Source organism: Anolis carolinensis, chromosome 5 (genome assembly GCF_035594765.1).
Source record: "Anolis carolinensis isolate JA03-04 chromosome 5, rAnoCar3.1.pri, whole genome shotgun sequence".
Classification (NCBI taxonomy): Eukaryota; Metazoa; Chordata; class Lepidosauria; order Squamata; family Dactyloidae; genus Anolis; species Anolis carolinensis.
The window spans coordinates 185,769,311-185,791,246 of NC_085845.1; the positions used below are offsets into that span (position 1 = coordinate 185,769,311).

Here is a 21,936-nt window from a genome sequence, read left to right on the forward strand (position 1 = left end):
GCTGTTCAATAGTGGAACTCTCTGTCTCAGAGTTGTGGAGTCTCTGTCTTTGGGGGCATTTGAAGAGAAGCCCAGCTGTTTTGACCTACAACTCCCAGAAATCCCAGCCAGTTTACCAGCTGGTAGGATTTCTGGGAGTTGAAGGCCAAAACATCGGGGACCCACAGGTTGAGAACCACTGGACTAGATGGTCCGTGTTGTCTCTTCCAACTCTATGATTCTATGATTCTGTAACTAACAAATGCTGCATCTACTACATTGAACTGCATAATATGAGTGTACACTGACCATGTAATGCAGATTCAAAATGAATTATATGTAGATCCAGCCTATAACAAATAATCCAGATATTACTGAAAGCCACTGAGATGTCCAGCAGAACCAAGCGGGTTGCAAAAGCCATTAACTAGGGCAACCAATGCTCCCCTAGTCCTTAAAACCTTCAGACCTTAAAACCAGGTCTCAAAACAGATTGTAATGTATCTGAATATTCAGTATCACCCAACTCTATCTGAATTTGAGAAAATATAACACCCACCAAGACCTTGTCCCGGTGTGGCAAATTTGACATTCGATAGCAAGTAAGCACAAAGTATTGGATCTAAATAATGCTTCTTGCAGAATGCCTTAACCATTCATCTCCTTAAGTTAGTATAAACGATCCCATCTATTAAAAAAACATTATTTGTAGTACAAACACCAGTCCCTTCCTAGCCCATTTTATGGGATGAGATAGGTAAGAGTCCCAAAATAGGTTTCAGTCTTCTAGGGAGATTTACTATACTCTCATGCTGCACAACCTGAAAGGTATCCAGAATAACATATTTCATATTGCACTACTCCCATATATCTCTGCCTGACAAAACAGATCCAAATCTACCTTTTAATACACATTAAGCAAGGAAGTGGGGGCCGGAGACATATCAAAACTGACAGCCTCCCCCCTTTCCCCAAAAAACCCTGTCAGAATTATTCTCTTGCGTTTGGCTTAAATGCCATCCCAGAAGATCAGAGGAAAATTTAGAATATTAGTCCCTGTGATCAAGGAAACAGAGGCAACAGGCCCTTATATAAAAAGGCTTGCTGCATCAGATGGCTGTGGGGCTACTATGATGTAACGGCTTCTCTCCTCTAATGGGGTTGTAAGTCAGAACTGCTTCGTGGCATTTGCAAAAGCCGTGAGGAAAAATCAGCACAGCAGAGAGAAAGAGAGAGAGAATCACAGCAAACCTGAGCAGAGATGTGTTTTGCAATGGTTTATCTAAAAAGGGATAGGAGGAAAAAAATCTTTTGATATTTATTAATTTAGGACAGATTCTCTCTCCATGTCTCTTTCTATTACATTTTTAAAATGATGCCCTGCTTATCATAAATCAAATCCAAATCTGCTAAAAACAAAACAACCATGAGTATAAAACGTGCAGGAGGGAGGGGGGTGGGAATAAGGCAGCAATAACCAACCTGTAAAAAGGGCTAACTTTCATTGCAGAGACATGAAAAAATCCTTTAATAACATATAGCTAGCTAGCAGTCAGCTTTTGTTAAAAACTTAAAGACAGGGGCAGCCAGCTAAATTTCCTTAAGAAGGACATTCAGTAGAGGTGGTTGGTGCTACAGTGAACCTGAATATGTCTTAAGATCTTCTTGGGAGCCTATTATTATTATTATTATTATTATTATTATTATTATTATTATTATTATTATTATTATCCCACTTTATTTCCCCCGGAAGGGGACTCAAAGCAGCTTAACATAAACACATTAGCACTCTCTCTATCCTTTCTCTCCTCACAAATCCATAGGGAACATGGGATAGGGCCTTTTGGAGGGTTGCTCCAAAACTCTGGAGCTTCCTTCCTAGAGGAATTACAGTGGCATCCTTATTGCCTGTCCATGTATAGCATGTGGATGGGAGATCACTAAGGAATACAGGTGCTGTTGACTATATTTCAGAAGAAGGAACTGGCCAAACCACCTCTGAATATTCCTATAGACGCAGGTTTGCCATAAGTTGACAGGTGACTTGAAGCCACATACAGAAACTGCTCAAGGGGAACATAATTTAATTGCTTTTACTTTTATTCATAATATGATTATGTTTTTAAACTTTTGCACCAAGTAAATATGAATTCTGCTTGATCTAATTGTTGGTGTTCAGATCCAGTCTGAACATCTCACAAAGGAAACCTCTATCTAAATTCTGCCAAGAAAATCCCAGGATAGGTTTGTCCTAGGGTGCATTTGCACTGTAAAGTGAATGCGGTTTAACACCACTTTAACTGCCCTGGCTCAGTGCTATGGAAACATGGGAGTTGTAGTTTTGCAGGGCCTTTAGCCTTTCCTTTCAAACAGTGATGCCACCTCACAAAAACTACAGCTCCCATCCCAAGAAATGAAACCAGGGCAATGAAAGTGGTGTTTAACTGCATTCCATTCTGCAGTGTAGCTCAGGCATGGGCAAACTCCCTGGCCTCCTTTCAAGAGCTTTTTCCTTCTTCCCATTTCCCAATATCCAGTTTCTCTCTTTCATCCTTCTTCCCTTCTCCTGAGAAAAACTTATATCACAAAGGAGTACCACCTCGCCCACTTTATAGGAAACCTGCTACAAAACAGAAGCTTTTTTGCTGAATTCCAGGACCAGAGAAGCAGATGGCGAAAACAGAAGAATAGCATGCCTCCAGGAAGCGTGCTTGCTCCATCAATGTTTAACATTTACACAAATGATCAGCCACTGCCAGAAGGGACAGAGAGTTTCATCTATGCTGACGATTGTGCCATCACCGCCCAAACAGGGAGCTTTGAAATGGTTGAACAGAAGCTCTCCGAAGCTTTAGGTGCTCTTACTGCCTATTGACGAACCGCACCTCCCACTATAGACCACCTGTGGTCATCAGAGGAAGCCCTGCTCTTGGTCCCATCCCTGAACCAAGCACAGCTGGTGGGAATGAGAGAAAAGGCCTTCTCCTCCCCACCTCTGGAACTCCCTTCCTAAGGAATTAAAGATGGCTACCTCCCTCCCCACCTTCAAGAAACAGCTGAAGGCATACCTTTGCTCACTGGCTTATGAGGAGGAGGAGAAGGAGGAATAGATGGTAATACTACCATTATTCTCAGATTAATAGCTACCATCCGTATCCATGCCCTGTTCGCCCCATCAGCTCAACAGACATCTTGAGCAGTGATCAATCTATTTTCCCTCAAGGAACTGGGAAAGCTTCTGTTTGATGTTTTGCTTTTTGTCTGATATAATAGGTTGCAATTTTCATTTAATTTTAGTTGTTAAGTCATAATTTGTTTTTATATGCTGAGTTGTCAATTTTCATTATTATGGTTGTATTGTTGCTGTGTTCGGGCATTGAATGTTTGCTTTTTATGTGCCATGACCCAGGACTGTTTACAGACAACGGCTATGTCTTTATTAGACATATGATGTTATTTTATGTTTTGTGTTTAAAAATGTTTAATGTTTTATCAGAGGAGGGTTAATTTTGATGTTTTATACTTTTTTTATCGAGGGCATTTAATTGCTGCCAACACCGTGAACCGCCCTGAGTCACCTTTGGGGTTGAGAAGGGCAGTATATAAATACTGCAAATAAATAAATACTACAATGCAGTCTGAGCCCTGCCACATGCACAATGGAGGACCTTCTTAAAGCAACACCAGAGGCATTCCAAGTGGCCAGCTACTGGTCAAAGGACATTTAGTATATTTATTTATTTATTTATTTACAGCTCTTTTATCCCACCTTTCTCAAACCCTGAGGGGACTCAAGGCGGCTTCACAACATAGGCAATGCCTTTAAAAACAAAGAACAATAAAAAGTAAAGGTAAAGGTTTCCCCTGATGTTAAGTCCAGACATGTCTGACTCTGGGGGTTGGTGCTCATCTCCATTTCTAAGCCAAAGAGCCGGCGTTGTCCGTAGACACCTCAAAGGTCATGTGGCCGGCATGACTGCATAGAGCGCTGTTACCTTCCCGCCGGAGCCATACCTATTGATCTACTCACATTGGCATGTTTTTGAACTGCCAGGTTGGCAGAAGCTGGAGCAACAGCGGGCACTCACTCCACTCCCAGGATTTGAACCTGAGACCTTTCGGTCTGCAAGTTCAGCAGCTCAATGCTTTAACACACTTCGCCACTAGGGCTCCTTAAAAAAATAAAATAAAAAGAAAAAGTACAGCGAGAGCATTTGAATCCATACAACAAGTTAAATCACATGATCCATAGGCGTAGTCTGGGGCCATTCTACAAGTCAATTACACATCTTTCGTATCTAATTATTGCCCTAGATTTTTGAATACTTGGTCAAAGAGCCACGTCTTCACTTTTTTGAGGAAGGCCAGGAAGGAGGGAGCTGATCTAATCTCCCTGGGGAGGGAGTTCCATAGCCAAGGGGCCACCATCGAGGCGGCCAATCGCATCTCCGCCAATCGCGCCTGTGAAGAAGGCAGAGCTGAGAGAAGGCCTCTCCAGATGATCTTAAACTCCAAGATGGTTCATAGAGGGAGATACGTTCAGTCAGGTAAGCTGGGCCAGAACCGTTTAGGGTTTTATAGGCTAAAGCCAGCATTTTGAATTGTGCTCGATAGCAAATTGGCAACCAGTGGAGCTGGCGCAACAGGGGAGGTTGTATGCTCCCTATATGCAGCTCCGGTGATCAATCTGGTTGCTGCTCGTTGGACCAGTTGCAGCTTCCAAACAGTCTTAAAAGGTAACCCCACATAGAGTGTGTTGCAGTAATCTATTTGAGATGTAACCAGAGTTGCGCCCATACCTCAAGGTACTGATGCACAAGTTTTGTGCAAAAGCTCCCCTGGCCACCGCCGAAAAATGAGCTTCCAGGCTCAGCGATGAGTCTAGGAGAACTCCCAAGCTATGAACCTGCATCTTCAGGGGGAGTGTAACCCTGTCCAACATAGGCTGCAACCTTATGCCCTGTTCGGCCTTGTGACTGACCAGGAGTCAGTCTTGTCTCGATTCAGTTTCAATTTGTTCGCTTCCATCCAGACCTTCACAGCTGCCAAGCACCGGTTTAGGACCTGAACAGCCTCCTTAGTAGCAGGTGGAAAGGAGTGATAGAGTTGAACGTCATCATGCCAAGTTTTTAACTTTGTATAGTAGAGTCTTACTTATCCAAGACTCGCTTATCCAAGGTTCTTGATTATCCAAGGCATTTTTGTAGTCAGTTTTCAATATATCGTGATATTTTGGCGCTAAATTTGTAAATACAGTAATTACAACATTACTGCGTATTGAACTACTTTTTCTGTCAAATTTGTTGTATAACATGATGTTTTGGCACTTAATTTGTAAAATCATTACCTAATTTGATGTTTAATAGGCTTTTCCTTAATCTCTCCTTATTATCCAACATATTCACTTATCCAAGCTTCTGCTGGCCTGTTTAGCTTGGATAAGTGAGACTCTACTATAACTGCAAATGCTTGAGACTCATATGTATATCTAAAATACTGAAGTTGCCAGCATTTTGGAGCAGGATACCTAAAGTATACTTCTGATGCAATATTTTGTGATGGCATCGTTTAATACTGAGGCCCCTTCCACACAGAGAAAAATGTATTTCCAAATCTATATACAGTAGAGTCTCACTTATCCAACACTTACTTTTCCAACATTCTGGATTATCCAACGCATTTTTGTAGTCGATGTTTTCAATAAATCATGATATTTTGATGCTAAATTCATAAATACAGTAATTACTACATAGCATTACTGCATATTGAACTACTTTTTCTGCCAGATTTGTTGTATAACATGATGTTTTGGTGCTTAATTTGTGAAATCATAACCTAATTTGATGTTTAATAGGCTTGTCCTTAATCTCTCCTTATTATCCAACATATTTGCTTATCCAACGTTCTGCCAGCCCGTTTATGTTGGATAAGTGAGACTCTACTGTATATAAAAGGGTAATGAAATTTCAGCCTAGGACAAAACAACAAAACTACACATCCCAGAAACACTAAACTTGGCAGCACAATCCCTCATCCATGCCTCTACGTTCATACAACAAAAAGAAAAGAAAAATAAAGTCCTAATTAGAGGGAGAGGAATAATTGTTTTTATCCAATTGCTGCTAGTTAGAAGGCTAAGCTCCATCAGGGGAAAACCTTTACCCTTGACCTTAACTACCACCAATTCCTCAATACTTTATTTCCCATACCACCATACTTCGCCACAGCAACGCGTGGCCGGGCACAGCTAGTACATTATAAATGTATCCTGGGTCCGCTTCTGACAGGATAAATCAATCAATCTCCCCCCTTCCTTTCCTTGCCCTGAACTGGGAGTCCCTGGCTCTTCTTCCTCCTTTTCCACTCCTGCCTGGTGGGGATGCCTGGTGACAAGGAGACCCCTCTCTTCCTCTCTTCCTCGCGTCCTTCCTTTTGCTTCTCTCTCTCTCTGAGGTAGACCCCCTTCCCCTTTCCCGGCGGTGGGCGGGGCTTCCCAGTGGCCCCGCCCAGTCGAGGCATGACGCGGGGAGAGACGCCGGGGGCCGCGGCTGCTTCTGCGCGCGTGGAGGGAAGGCAGGCAGGCAGGCAGGCAGGCGAGGGAGCGGGGCGCGAGGGCAGGGCGCGCGGCGGAGGCTCCGGCTCCTCTCTCCTTCCTTCCTTCCTTCCCTTCTTCCCTTCCTTGGGCTCTTTCCCCTCCGAAGCCCCGAGCCCCAAGGAGCAGCCGAAGGAGGAAGCGGGCAGTCGGTGGTCGCGGGGCATGGAGAGCCTGCTGGAGAACCCGGTGCGCGCCGTGCTCTACCTGAAGGAGCTGACGGCCATCGTCCAGAACCAGCAGAGCCTCATCCACACCCAGCGGCAGCGCATCGACGAGCTGGAGCGGCGCCTGGACGAGCTGGGCGCCGAGAACCGCAGCCTCCGGGACCAGGTCACGGGCGGGCCGCCCCGCGAGCCTCCCAAGGCTCCGCAGCAGAAGGCGCAGAAGCCTCCTCCGCCGCCGCCGCCGCCGAGGCTGACGCCGTGCTCGGTGCCTCCTCCGCCGCTGCCTCCGCCGCCGCCTCCGCTCCCTCCTCAGGGCCAAGCCGAGCCGCAGCAGCAGCAGCAGCAGGAAGCCCCGCCGCCCGGGCAGCCCGTTCAGCACCAACAACAGCTCCCGGCCCCGCCATCCGCCTCCTCCTCGGCTTCCTCCAGCAAGCAGGCTCAGGCTCAGGCCCCGGGCCCCAGCGGGAGCAGCAGCAGCAGCAGCCGGGCCCCGGCCCCCTCGCAGCCCCACCAGCACCACCACCACCACCACCCCCCGGCCGAGAAGGAGGGCCGCGAGAGGAGCGGCTGCCAGGCCCTCCTCCAGCACAAGAGCCCCCAGGCCCTGGGCAAAGGCGTCCTGGCCCGGAGAGCGGAGTGAGTCCTCGGCAGGGCTTGCATTGGGGGGTGGGAGGAGGAATGGGGCAGGAGGGACGCGGGGAGGCGGCCAAAAAGAGAGGAAATCCCACCCACCCCCCGCTCCTGATTCCACTCGTGAAGTCGTGATGATAAACAACCTCAGGGATGTGGGTTGCTGTGAGTTTTCAGACAATCCAGCAGCTATGAGTAGCTCAAAGTGGATGAAACATTCCTTGGGGTTTTAATGTTTTGTGGAAGGCTTTCATGGCCAGAATCACTGGGTTGCTGTGAGTTTTGCGGGCTGTACGGCTATGTTCCAGAAGCATTCCCTCCTTGACGTTTCTCCCACATCTATGGCAGGAAAGGAGCCCCAGTGGTGAAGTGCGTTAAAGCATTGAGCTGCTGAACTTGCAGACCGAAAGGTCCCAGGTTCAAATCCTGGGAGCATCTTGAGCGCCCGCTGTTAGCTCCAGCTCCTGCCAACCTAGCAGTTCGAAAACATGCCAATTTGAGTAGATCAATAGGTACCGCTCTGGCGGGAAGGTAACAGCACTCCATGCAGTCATGCCAGCCACATGACCTTGGAGGTTTCTACGGACAACGCCGGCACTTCGGCTTAGAAATGGAGATGAGCACCAACCCCCAGAGTCAGACATGACTGGACTTAACGTCAGGGGAAACCTTTACCTTTTACTATGGCAGGCATCCTCAGAGGTTATTGAGGTCTGTTGGAAACTAAGCAAGTGGGGTTTACAGTAGAGTCTTGCTTATCCAACGTAAACGGGCCAGCAGAACGTTGGATAAGCAAATATGTTTGATCTTAAGGAGAGATTAAGGAAAAGCCTATTAAACATTAAATTAGGTTATGATTTTACAAATTAAGCACCAAAACATCATGTTACACAACAAATTTGACAGAAAAAGTAGTTCAATACACAGTAATGCTACGCAGTAATTACTGTATTTACGAATTTAGCACCAAAATATCACGATGTAGTGAAAACACTGATTACAAAAATGCGTTGGATAATCCAGAATGTTTGATAAGCAAGTGTTGGATAAGTGAGACTCTACTATATATATTTGTGGAAGGTCCAAGGTGGGAGACAGAACTCTTGTCTATTAAAGGAAAGTGTGAATGTTGCAATTAATCACCTTGATTAGCACTTAAAAGCATTGCAGCTTCAAAGCCTGGCTGCTTCCTGCCTGGGGAATCCTTTGTTGGCAGAAACCCTGGTAGTGCAGTGGGATAGGACTGTTGACTTCAAGGTTGGGTTGCTGACCTGAATCCAACAAGGGAGAGTGCAGATGAGCTCCTTTTATCAGCCCCAGCTCCATGCAGGGACATGAGAGAAGCCTCCCACAAAAATGGTAAAAGCATCAAAAAACCTATCAGCGTCCCCTGGACAATATCCTTGCAGACAGCTAATTCTCTCACACCAGAAGCGACTTGCAGTTTCTCAAGTAACTCATGACATGAAAAAAAGCTGGCCCTAATTGTTTCTTGTGTAGAATTCCTCTATTTTCAGAGTGTTGTTCTTTATTTACTGTCCTGATTTTAGAGTTTTTTAAAATATTGGTAGTTTTTTAATACAGTACTGGTAACCAGATTTTGTTCATTTTCATGATTTCTTCCTTTCTGGTGAAATTGTCCATATGCTTGTGGATTTCAGTGGCTTCTCCGTGTAGTCTGACATGGTCATTGTTAAAGTGGTCCAGCATTTCTGTGTTCTCAAATAAAATACTGTGTCCAGGTTAGTTCATCAAGTGCTCTGCTATGGCTGACTTCTCCAGTTGAGTTAGTCTGCAGTGCCTTGGACAATTTCAACAGAAAGGAGGAAACCATGAAAATAAACAAAATGTGATTAGTATTAGAAAACACCAGAATCAAGACACTAAATAAAGAACAACACTCAGAAAGCAAGGGAATTCCAGACAGGAAACAACCAGGGTCAGCCAACACCTCCCAACAAATGATTCCCCTAAGCAGGATGCTGCCAGGCGTTGAAACTGTAAGGCTTTTAAATGCTAATCAAGGTGATTAATTGCAACATTCACACTTGTCTCCAACAGACATGAGTTCTTTCTCCCACCTAGAACATTCCACAGATACATAAACCCCATCTGCCTAGTTTCCAACAGACCTCACAACCTCTGAGGATGCCTGCTATAGATATGGGCGAAATCTCAGAAGAGGCGGCTTTTGGAACATAGACATACAGCTTGGAAAACTCACAGTAACACAGTGATTCTGGCCATGAAAGCCTTCGACAACACATTAAAAACTCAGGAATGTTCCATCCACTTTTAGCTACTCCTTTCTGCTGTTTTGTCTGAAGCTTTTATGTTTTCGAAATCGCTCTTTCATCCTTTCGGAGGAAGGGTTTCTCTCTTCCACCCAGTGGCTACCATTCTGTGGTGTGGGCAACTGGGGAAAGGCCATCCATCCCGTGCCAGTTCCCCCAGTTTCTCCCTGTCCTGAGGAATGTTCCTCCCAGGCTTGGCTACTCCTTGCTGCCCAATTGTCCCAAGCCTATATTTTTGAAACCATTAGAAGGAAGGGTCTTCTCCAGGCATGAGCAAACTTGGGCCCTCCAGGTGCTTTGGACTTCAACTCCCACCATTCCTAACAGCCTCAGGCCCTTTCCTTTTCCCCCTCAGCCGCTTAAGCGGCTGAGGGGGAAAAGGAAGGGGCCTGAGGCTGTTAGGAATGGTGGGAGTTGAAGTCCAAAACACCTGGAGGGCCCAAGTTGGCCCATGCCTTGTCTACCCACACAATATTCCTCTGCCTTTGTCTACAACCCTGCAATCAGGAAATCCCGTCCTTTGCCAGTTTCTCAGCCTTGGCTACTCTTTGCTGCTCTGATTTCATTTTTGAAATCACAATAATAATCTCCTTTGTAAGGAAAGCTGTTACCTCCTCCATCCTGTGTCTCCTCAGGTGACCAGGGGAAATCCTATCCTGTGCCAATTCCCCCCGACCCCGATTTCTGCCTGGCCTTCCGCTCTTGGCTACTTCTTGCTGCTATATTGGCCATAGCTTACTTTTTTGAAATCATGACCTCCTTCCTCCTTTGGAAGGAAGGATCTACTCTGTCATCTTGTCCTGTGCCAATTTCCCAGGCTTGACTACTCCTTGCTGCTATGACTTCATTTCTTGAAATCTTGATCGTAATCCCATTTGGAAATAACCTACCCTCCATCCTGTGTCTCCCTCCGTCTATGTGTGAAAATCCCACCCTGTGCCAGTTTCCCCAGTTTCTTCCCGGCTTCAGGGATGTTCCTTCTAGCTTGAGTTACTCCTTGCTGCTGTTTTGTCTGAAGCTTATATTTTTGAAATCACTCACTCTTCCTTTGGGAGGAAGGGTCCACTCTCCATGCCATGTTTGCCTGGAGCTACAACCCTGTGTAGCGGGTGACCCGGGAAATCCCATCCTGGGCCAGTTTCCCAGCCTTGGCTCCTTCTTGCTGCTGTATGGAGGAAGGCTCCATCTCCATCTGGTGTCTTCCGGGGAACTACAATCCTATGGTGAGCGGGAAAGTCCTATCCTGTGCCATTTTCCAAATCTCCCCAGTATCTATCCTGCCTAAAAGATGCTCCTTCCAACTTTGTCTACTCCTTTCTGCTATATACATTTTTGAAATCCTTCTTGGCTCAGATTGTTTATTTTGTGCCACTCTACATATAGTGGTGATGAACACCAACAAGAGAGAGAGAGAGAGAGAGAGAAGGGAGCAGAAGGTGGTGAAAGTATTTCTTTTCTCTCCCTCTCTCTTTTTTTTGCAATCTTTATGCTGTGCAGTTTTTCCTCCTCACTTCTTTAAAAAAAAATAGTAATAGCTCCTATTACACAACCGGGATTTCCCTCTCTGTTAAGGACACAGTATGAAAATGTTACAGATGCTTGCTACTATTGACGTAAGATGTTCTTATTATACACTGGGGATGCCAATTTCTTTTGCCTTTGGGTATGAAATGCATTGAAGTGGATCTCAGTTTCTGCCGTGATGTAAGGTTGTTTTAGAGGGTTTCTTTTTTGGCAAAGAATGCATGGTTGCATGCATATGTGATGTAGTGAGTGTGCGTGGTATGCGAGAGCTCCACTTTGCTGCAATGGGTGGTCTAAAGCAGTACTGTGGAATTACGATTATCTGGCTTATGCATAAATTCATCAGCAGCGTGCTTTGCAAATGCTTCTTGCTAGAGATCTCTTACCTGTCTGAGGTGTATTCAGCAGGTGCGATTATGTTAAGTGGTGGAAGCCAGAAATACTACCGTGTTAGAACAAAAATGAGCATTCCAATAATGTATCATGGCTGTATATTTTTCTAAGTGCAGGATTTTATCTGTGGTTTTAATGTTCATGGTGAGACCTGAGGCCCATTAGCAACTTTTGAGACTAAGGGAAAATATTAGCTTCCACCCCACCTCCACAAACCTTAATTATTTCTTTGCTTTTCATTTGCATACGGAAAGATTGCTTAGAGAACAGTGAAACTATATGCTGTTTACAAAATTTATCCCATTTCCTTCCGACTGAGACCTGCCTGACTAAATGACGGTAACCGTTTTTAAAAAGCAGAGTATAAAATATATAGTTTCCTGGGCAATAGTGAACTCTTTGCCTCTAGCAGTTTGTTCAAAAGGTTAATTTTGTGCCAAGAGGACTGATAGTCACAAATGTTTTCCCAGGCAAGAGGTGCTTTTTGAATTGCAGGGATTCCTCTGTAGCCGGCTGCTACATTTTTGAAGTAGTGAAAGAATTCAGTAAGACTACATCAGTGTAAATATTGTGTACGTTGTGGAAATCCTTAAAAAAAACACAGCAGAAGCAATCTAAAAGGGTTTGTGCTTTGAAGCTAGTGTTACAAACATAGTACTGGCAAGATGTTCTATTCCTCTCATCCTAATTTCTCACATACGTCACTAGGCAAAATATAGATGTGATTTCAGAGCATGAGGAGTATGACTATCTCTTTCCTGTGATAGACTTTTCTTTTCTTTTTTTGCAAATAGGGACAGATCTTGCAATCTGGGACTATCTGTTAAAGTGGGGGCAATGTAGCTTTCTTGGCACAGCAGGATTGAAAGAAAACTCTTTTTTTATTCTATAGTTTAACCAGAGCAAGGAAAGTAAAAAAAAATACAGTGTTCTACTTGCACAACATATTTATCATTAAATATTTGAAGAAATCTACCGTAGTTTGTTGTAAGCAATGTAGCAGCAAACCCGTGGGTGAACGGTGTATTCCTATCATTGTGCATCTTTTAAATTCCAGTCCTTTCACAATGATGCTTTAAACCCAAAATGATGTCATTGTTTCTTCTGAGGATATGTCTCACATCTGACCCGAAATCCCAATCATTTGGATAGAATGATAATCAGGATAGGAAAATGGCCACTTACCCAGTCGTGAAGCTGAGCACTTTTAGAAGGCACAATCCGAAGATGGAAAAGGTTTGAAGTGATTTTCACCTTTTTTTTTTCAAAAGGCTAAGTGCACTGTATACAATCCTTTTTGTAACAAAACTGTAGAAGCTGAAGACTGCTCATTTAAGTGTATTTATATGGATGCACTTCCATCTCAAAGACCATTCAAAGGCCTTTTACTTTATTATGATATCACTTGGGAACCCATCTGTTTTCAAGGCTGGTTGAAGTCCAGGGCAGGGAGGAAGCTATTCTTTAGATCTTGTAAAATCTGGATTAAACTCAGCCACCTTGCCATTGACTTTCTGTTCCTTATGCTTCTCATATCTTCAGCTAAAGACCGGAACAACCCCACAAAACATGTTGAGGAATGATTATAGCAAAATAGGGGCTGGATGTATTCCATGGCAACCCAGTGCAGTGGCATTTAAATATTTCTGGGCATAATCCACTGGGGAATTCAGCACAGTAATGTGGTCATGTCATTCCCAAGGGGACTTGTGCAGGAGACCCTCCTGAAGTCTTTAGCCTACAATCAACAATTTAGATCACTTTCTGAGATGGTTTGCATTTCTGTCTCAGGCAGAACTGCTCAGAAGCAAATTCTATTTACTTTTAAACATCTTTATAAGCTTACATAGGTTGGTAGGTTGTCCAGTCCCATTCTCTCCATCAGTCTGCAATGGATGGGTTGCATTGCCAATACGGTACTATGTTCTTTGACATTGCACTGGTGTAGTTTTTGGTTTCTCCCATTCTGTGTCCTTAATAAATCATCAAAGCATGTCTTAAGGATTCAGGTGTTATACTCTGATAATTTAGGGAGATGAAATGGCCTAAACCTTGATTTAAAAGATTACCTGTTCTTCTTGAAATTATGGTACTTCTTATGGGATGACGATGTTGAAAAAAGAGAACAAGAAACTGTATGGTAGTGTCACATTCATAAACAGACACCCAGCTTAAAATTCCTGTTTGCCAGGTTCACCAAGGCATACTTGTGCAAGAAGCAAGCATCCAAGAAGCAAATGGCAAGCACTGATGTGGTTCTCCAAGGAGAAGTGAACCCTCCTGCTCTGAAATGCCAGAAACTTGCAACTTGTAATATTAATTTAGGGGAATTGAATGGGCGAAATAAAGGCCTCCCAAAATTACCTTAGTATGTGAGTAGGTCAGTCTGAGGAGAGGGATCCTTTCGGCTGCATTGGGCCCACATTGATTGTGGGTCAGCCTACGTGCTTGCAGGACTTTGTGGAATGGAATATCCTTTGTTTGCTATAATTATATGTCTTCTACATCCTTCAACTTTATGTGAGAGTGTTTTCATTAGTTATGCTGTAGGTGGTTCACAGTTATCCTCAGAAGATTTACGCTTAGCTCCAGAGAGTTTTCTCTAATTTAGAGGCTTGTGGCTGCCCAGGAGCTAAATGCAACAGTTATTGTCTTCATTGAGTAACCATGGATAAAATGTTATATATGGCTAAGTCTTGAACAGATACAAGGCACAAATCTACTTTCCTTTGCTCTCAGTTTGAGCTTAACAAAACAGTAGGGTGGGAACAGAAGAAATAGAGCTTGGAAAAGTTACTGTTTGGACTCTAGTTTTATAGTATATTTTATTTATTGGTTCACTTTATTTCTATCCTGGTTTTCTTCCAGGAGAGGGAGAAGTTCCCAGCCAGCATGACCATTTGAACGACAATTCTGGAAGTAATATTACCAATAATAATAATAACAACTTTATTTTTATACCCTGCCTCCATCTCCCCGCAGGGACACGGGGCGGCTAACATGGGGCCAAGCTCAAATAGCCACATTAACAAGAGAAAATACAGTTTGCAATAAAAATAAACATCATTAACATTTATCACAAATTCAACCATCATTTTAACAATTAATATAATAGTAAATAAAACCGCCAAATAAAGAACACACATACCGTGGTTAAAATAGTAGAAAGGCTGGGCAGTGGTGCAAGGAGTGCATAATTAAAACCTGACGAGGTAAATAAAGTGCTGTAGTAGAAAAGAAGAATTTGGGTGGGATAAACGAGGGGAGTAATTACCAAATAAGGGCAAGAAAACAATAGTCATAGTCCATACTGAGGGGTTATTCTTCTGATCAGTTGTTAAACGCACACTGGAAGAGCCAGGTTTTCAAGTCTTTCTTGAAGGCTGCCAGGGTGGGTGCCTGCCTAATCTCCCTGAGAAGGGAGTTCCAGAGCTGAGGGGCCACCACGGAGAAGGCCCTCTCCCTCATCCCAGCAAGCCACGCTTGCGATGGAGGTGGGAGCGAGAGGAGGGTCTCCCTTGACAATCGAAGAGACAGCGCAGGTTCATAGGGAGAAATGCAATCACGAAGGTAGGCGGGTCCCAAACCATTTAGAGCTTTGTAGGTGATAACCTGCACCTTGAATTGGGATGAGAAAATGATCGGTAGCCAATCGAGTTCCTTAACCAGGAGGGTTGACTGCTCTCTGTAAGTCACCCGAGTTAGTAATCTGGCAGCCGATCGTTGGACTAATTGAAGTTTCTGGGCCATCTTCAAGGACAGCCCCACGTAGAGCGCATTGCAATAGTTCAATCTAGAGGTACCTAAGGTGTGGGCCTTGGCCAAGTCAGACTTCACGAGATACCAAGTGCTGTTTTTATCATATCAGATAAAATGTTAATTGACTTCAGTGTTGTCTATTCTTAGTTAGGCAGCCAGACACCATCCAGATGTTTGAGGCTACTACTACCATAATCCACGGACATTGGGCACGCGATCTAGGACTAGGATGTAGTCCAAGCCATATGGAGGACAGCAGGTTATCTACCCCTGAGGTTCCACTTGACAATGGCTCTCCAATATATCTGGGAGAGGCCTCTCACAGCATCTGGGTTATGAGCCTTAACACTGGCATTGTCAATGTTAAACTTCAGCTGAGTGCAAGAGGGAATGGGTTTGGAGGTATGCATGGCAGATATTTATGAACATTTCTTTTAAGCATGGGTAAGGAAGAGGTGGCCCTCCAAGATGTTGTTGAACTGAAAGCCCCATCAGCTCTGTCCAGACTCACTAATGGTGAGGGATCCTGGAGTTGAAATCCAACATTCAAAAGGTCATGCTTTTCCAATGCTTCTTTAACCTTTTGATCAAAATATGGATTCCCCAGCCAAAAAACACATTTGCATATAAATACATTTGCTGACTGTTCTTCCTTTCTGTCTCCTCCCCTTCTCTAAGTTGTCTCCTTGAGTATAAATAGGAGATTGAAAGCTCCTCATAAATGGCAAGGTTTGTTTTGCTGGTTCTGTGCTGAGATTAATCTTCCCCTGATGATGTTCCTGAAATAGAAATGGAGGCAAAGAGCACCAAAACAAATAGGCAAATGCACACACACATGCACTCATATACAACACGGATTACTTTGTGCCCCACACTGGATTACTGTGACCAGTCAGTCTCTGGTAAGAAACAGATCAGTTAGACAGAGGATGTCCTCCCAACACTGCTATAAAAACTGTGGCATAGACACTGAGAACTGGGAAGCCCTGGCCCTTGAGCGCTCTAGCTGGAGGTCAGCTGTGACCAGCAGTGCTGCAGAATCCGAAGAAGCACAAATGGAGGGCTTAAGGGAGAAATGTGCCAAGAGAAAAGCACATCAAGCCAACCTTGACTGGAACCATCTTCCACCTGGAAACCAATGCATCCACTACGGGAGAATATGCGGATCAAGAATAGGTCTCTTCAGCCATCTACGGACCCACCCCCCAAGACACCACAATTGGAGGACCATCATCCTCGATCTACGAGGGATCACCTAAGTAAGGATGGTTAATAGCTTGTGCAGAAATTGAGGGCTAATGTGGACATGGCCAAGAAGCAGAGCAAAAGAAGCATTGTATGTATGTATATGTATGGTGAATTCACTGTGAAGATGAAGTCAATAATTTTCTGTTATCTCTATTTCTCTCTAAGGACCTCTTCTATATGCACTTAAAAGCATCTAAAAGCTTTGGAAGTCATATGTATCACCCCACTAAACATAATCAATACATTTATAAGTGTCTATCTAGTTATGGTCAGTTACTAATAGTGGGTTCCATTCTCTGTCTCTTCCCCAAAAGCTTGCAAAATTTTCATCTGGCAGAAGCAAGCAATAAAGCCATGTTGACTGGGCAGCATCTTGTTGTTGAGATTCAGCTTAAAATTATTCCTAGTTGCACGAAATATTATTAATAGTATGCTAAGCAGTCATTTCCTCTTCTCTATTTCCCTCTCTTGTTGTTGTTTTTCTCTGTTGTATAGCAAAGGACACATTACATTCCTTGCCCTAAATGTGTTCTTATGTTTCAGGATTTTCTCAGTGGGCTTAGCATCTAAACAGTTTTGCCTTTGCCTGTGAATGCTGGTATTGCATGTTCTGTGACTTCATGCTCAGCATGGACAAAACATTGTTAGTTGTATTATTTGGTAGGCTCTCTGTCTATCTCAAGTAGTGACTGAGCTGGGGAGTACTGCCTACTGTTGCAATGTCACAGACAATGCCACTGTGCTGGCACTACTGAAGGGATGTTAGTCTTTTAGGCAAATTGCCATGATAAGAATATTATAGTGTTATATTTCTGCATAGCTGGTCCAAGAAATGTCTTTGCCTGAGGCAGAACAGTAAATGTTGCTCTTCCCCGTATGGTGATGCATAGTCTGTAAAGTCAACCAAGGGGTATATATATATATATAAACACACACTGTAGGATGAATGCAATTTGACCCCTCTTTAACTCCATGGCTCAATGCTATGCAATTATGGGAGTTGTAGTGTTACAGCATCTTGAGCCTTCTCTTCCAAAGAGTGCTGGTGCCTCACCAGACTACAAATCCCAAGATTGCACAGCATTGAGCCATGGGGTCAAACTGCATTCATTCTACAATGTAGAATGCTATTTTGGCATGTGAAGCTATCCTTCCTGCTTTCTTGCAGTAAAAATACAACACTACATGGCATATTGATCATCTAACAATTTGCTTCCCTTTCATGATGCTCAACCTGCTGCTTGAGGCAGTCACCTGAGCCTGCCTAGTGACAGGGCCAGACTTGTTATTCCTATATAGCAGATGTGAGACGAGGCTGTCACAGGGACCATCCAAGGTCCTTTGCTGCCTGAAGCAGTGCAAAGAATGGTGTGCTACCCATCTAAGCCAGGCTGCAGACCAAACCCACTCCCTAATGGCAAACTCAGGTGTGGAATCCTAATAGAAATAGAGCCATATCAGGGCTACTGAAACACAAGAAGGATTCTCTCATGCTTAAGATAATCCTTTCAGACTATAAAAGTTAAAAGAACCTTTAAAAAGAAAACAAGGCATTTTCCCCACTTGTCATGACACACAGACTAGCTTAGCTTTAGAAAACCATCATTATCATTTGCCTTGAGATCAGGCAAATAGCTTACACTCCTGTGTTTACTCAGAAGCAGCTCCCACACAGGTTAATGCAGTTTACTCCTATATAACTGTTTATAGGGACTGTGCAATCCTGTGCCCTGAGAAATATAAAAAGAAATGCTTCAAGTAAATATGCATATGATTCATCTGCTGGAATCAATGAATCATATACATGTTTGTTTGGAAACAATCACAACACAGTTCAGTTTCAGTTTCTAATTCTCACAGACTTTAGCTAATGTTCCAGTATTCATGAGATATATATAGTGTGCTGAGGTATTGCTGCATTTATGATGAAGAGATTGCTGAGATGAAAGGTCTGTGCACCTCAGATACTTACATCGTCCTTCATCTACTGAAATTGGTCTAGGAAAAAATAATGATGTGACCTATTTTGCATCTGAAATCTTGTGATGCAAGGAACAGAATCTCGTTCTGACACATTACAGATGCAACTCTGCAACAAAAACATATCCATGTAAACAATACCAAGTGAAGGCTGATTTTCTACATTTTCATAATGATTTGTCATCAGTATGAACAATATTTGCACACAGATTAAACCTGTTTTAGTTTTGTTTTGGTTTCCCATTTTCTACGATGGGATACTGCCCATAAATCATGACTGCCTCCTCTACAAATTGTATCCCATAATATTTCTAGATGAAATTTGCTTCTTTCTCTGCTGGCTCACAGTTCTCATTCCAGATTCTCTAGCTGAAAATGCCCAATGAGCACAGGTTTAATCATAGCCTTCTAAATATGCATCTTATTTTAAAAGAAAATATAAAGTAGGAGCTATATTGCATGCCTCTGGTGGCTCAGTGTGTTAAAGCACTGAGCCTGCTGAACTTGCAGACCGAAAGGTCCCAGCCAGGTTCAAATCCGGGGAGTAGAGTGAACGCCCACAGTTAGCCCCAGCTTCTGCCAACCTAGCAGTCTGAAAACATGCAAATGTGAGTAGATCAATAGGTACTGCTCCGGCGGGAAGGTAACGGCGCTCCATGCAGTCATGCCAGCCACATGACCTTGGAGATGTCTACGGACAACACCGGCTCTTCGGCTTAGAAATGGAGATGAGCACCAACCCCCAGAGTCGGACACGACTGGACTTAACATCAGGGGAAACCTTTACCTTTACCTTATATTGCCTGCCTTTTTTGCTGTGTTATATTAAGTCAAGGCTCTCAGAGCAGGATGATTTCAAGGAGTGGCTTTGGTCAGGGAAGTAGGCAGAACAAGGGTGCTCGGCTGTCAGTCCTCCAAAGTGATTTAGTTGTCATCTTCCATCATCCCTCACCCCTAGTCATGCTGCTTGGGGCTTCTGAAGGCCGAAGTCCAGAACATCTAGAGAATCAAAAATTGTGGCAGTTATATAATGGTTCATTGGATCTGAAAAGGCAAGGCATATCTGTCAGGACTTTGGACAGGTCATGGTGGGAGGTGAAGGTTGACACTTAGCCAAGGAGGACTATTGCCTGAGTAACACTATTTGAAGGTTAACTGGCCTGAACCTGCTACAACTGCTGCTCCAGATTCTGCCCTTTCGGGCTCGCACTTGAGGCAAGTAAGGACTGCACAAGGTTGGAAAACCTCCTGTTTTGGAAAAGCCAGTTGCTCTCACTTGGAAGATCCGAGTATAATCCTTTTTGTGTGGTTTCTGTTTTTCCTATGAGTATTCTTCTGAGTCAGAGAGAAGATTGGGGCCAGAGAAGATCTGGAGACTGAGTGCACTATCTACTTAGCTGTGTTTATGTGCATATATATAATGTACTTGGAATAGTAAAGAAAGAACAAAACCTAAATGTAAGAATGGTTGCTTTTTGTTTTGCTAAGGGTTGAGGGCCTTACATTTCATTTTTGTTTTGTTCATTCAGTAAACACTATTATGTCAGCTTCAAACTGAAAGATTGCATTTGCAGGAGGTGCTGTTCTCTGAAGTGGGAACCCACTATGCATTAGTTATTTACACAGTGTGTTTTCTCTGAAATAAAATCATTATACAACCCATGGTTTTGCTTTCAACAGGTAATAATTTTAGAGTAAATATTATGGATTGCTATGTTAATTTCTTCTGACTATATTTATTTCACCGATAAAATGCAAATGCTTAGTGAATCATCTTAGATTTGTAGGGTCTTCTGCAATATGATTTAAGGAGTACAGGAGTGACCATGGTGTGGGAACAAGAAATATATGCTTGGACTTCTTCTATACCAATATCTTATTAGGAGCTAAAATATTGAATCCTAAGCCCTTTTTCTTCCAAACATATTTCCCCAAGAGGAGTGGCAGCAATGTAGGTTTTGAAACATAGTTGTCTACATCCTGGATTGGCTTCTTGTAAAAATGTATCATCTTCATGATCCAGTTATTCACATGGAATAGTATCCTTGCATTCCGATATGCAGACCTAGTCAGTGACACAATATTTTAAACTCAACATACCTGAAGGAGTTAAGACCTCTTCTGAAAATGAAATCCTTCCTGGACCCTTTCTTACTGAATAACTAAAAATAGGTACCGCTCCGGCGGGAAGGTAATGGCTCTCCATGCAGTCATGCTGGCCACATGACCTTGGAGGTGTCTACGGACAACGCCGGCTCTTTGGCTTAGAAATGGAGATGAGCACCAACCCCCAGAGTCAGATATGACTGGACTTAACATCAGGGGAAACCTTTACCTTTACCTTTTATTGTCGAACATTTCATTTTTGGGCAAGGTAGTAGGTCATGTGGTGGCTTCTTAATTCCAGAGTTTCATTGGATAAGACAGATGGCATAGATCCATTTCAGTCGTGTTTCAGGCCTGATTATGGGATGGAGACATCATTGCTCTTTTTGGTGGGTGACATACATAGAGAACTGGACAAGGAGTGTGCCCCTATTAATTTTGCTGGACTTCTCAGTTGTTTTCAACACTTTTGACCATGGTATTTTTCCAAGTTGCCTTTTGGGGGCACATCTTGGAGGCACTCTTCCGCAGTGTTTCCATCCCCTCCTGGGAGGGGAGTATTCCTGCTTGTCTTCTTGGGCATTGGCCAAGGACTCAGTTTTGTGCCCTGTGCTGTTTAACATCTATATGAAAATTCTGGAAAAGGTTATGAGGAGTTTTGGGGTCAGGTGTCACTTGGTGCTGATGATTCTCAATTCTATTACTCCTTTCCCTCCAATTCCAAGGAAGATGTTTCTATACTAAAATAGTTTCTGTCAGCTTGTAGTGGACTAGATAAGTACAAGTAACATAAACTTAGTCCAAACAATGTTTAGTACAAGTGGGACCAGCAACAAAATTTTGCAATCCAGAGTGCTCTTATTTGGGAGTTCTAGTTGCCAGCCCAAACCTTCCTCCAGGATTCCCCTTTCCATTGCCCTACTTTGCTGTTATCTGCTTCCAAATGAAGTCAGCTTTCCATGCCCACTGAAAATGCTCAGTCTTTATTAGGCTGAATTTGTTTTCTCACCCCTATATATATATTTCCCCAACTTTCCCAACTTTTTTAGTGTGTATTTCTGGAAAGGCTTCCCTAAAATAGCTGAAGTTTTCCTCTTGAATGTAAATTGTTTTGAATTCATACGAATAAGTACTTGGAGAAAGAGTTTGCTGCTATTTATTATTTACATCTTTAAAATATAATTTTATCACTTCTCAGACTGTCAGGGCTTTTGAGGCATTTCAAAGTAGAGAAATGAATCTTTAAAAACAGCTGACATCAAAT

At 43.4% G+C, this 21,936-nt stretch overlaps 1 protein-coding gene across 7 annotated transcripts in view; it reads left to right on the forward strand.

Moving 5' to 3' along the window:
- Positions 1-6,506: 6,506 nt before the first annotated feature.
- iqsec3 (IQ motif and Sec7 domain ArfGEF 3) overlaps positions 6,507-21,936 on the forward strand; it is a 194,890-nt gene continuing 179,460 nt past the window's right edge. For 4 of the 7 annotated variants that reach the window (XM_008110439.3, XM_008110438.2, XM_008110436.3 and 1 more), the window contains exon 1: positions 6,507-7,374. In XM_008110439.3, coding sequence (XP_008108646.2) covers positions 6,737-7,374 — 638 coding nt within the window. In that variant the 5' untranslated portion in view covers positions 6,507-6,736. The remainder of the gene's footprint in view (positions 7,375-21,936) is intronic. The other 3 variants (XM_008110435.2, XM_008110440.3, XM_003220827.3) reach the window with 2 other exon arrangements.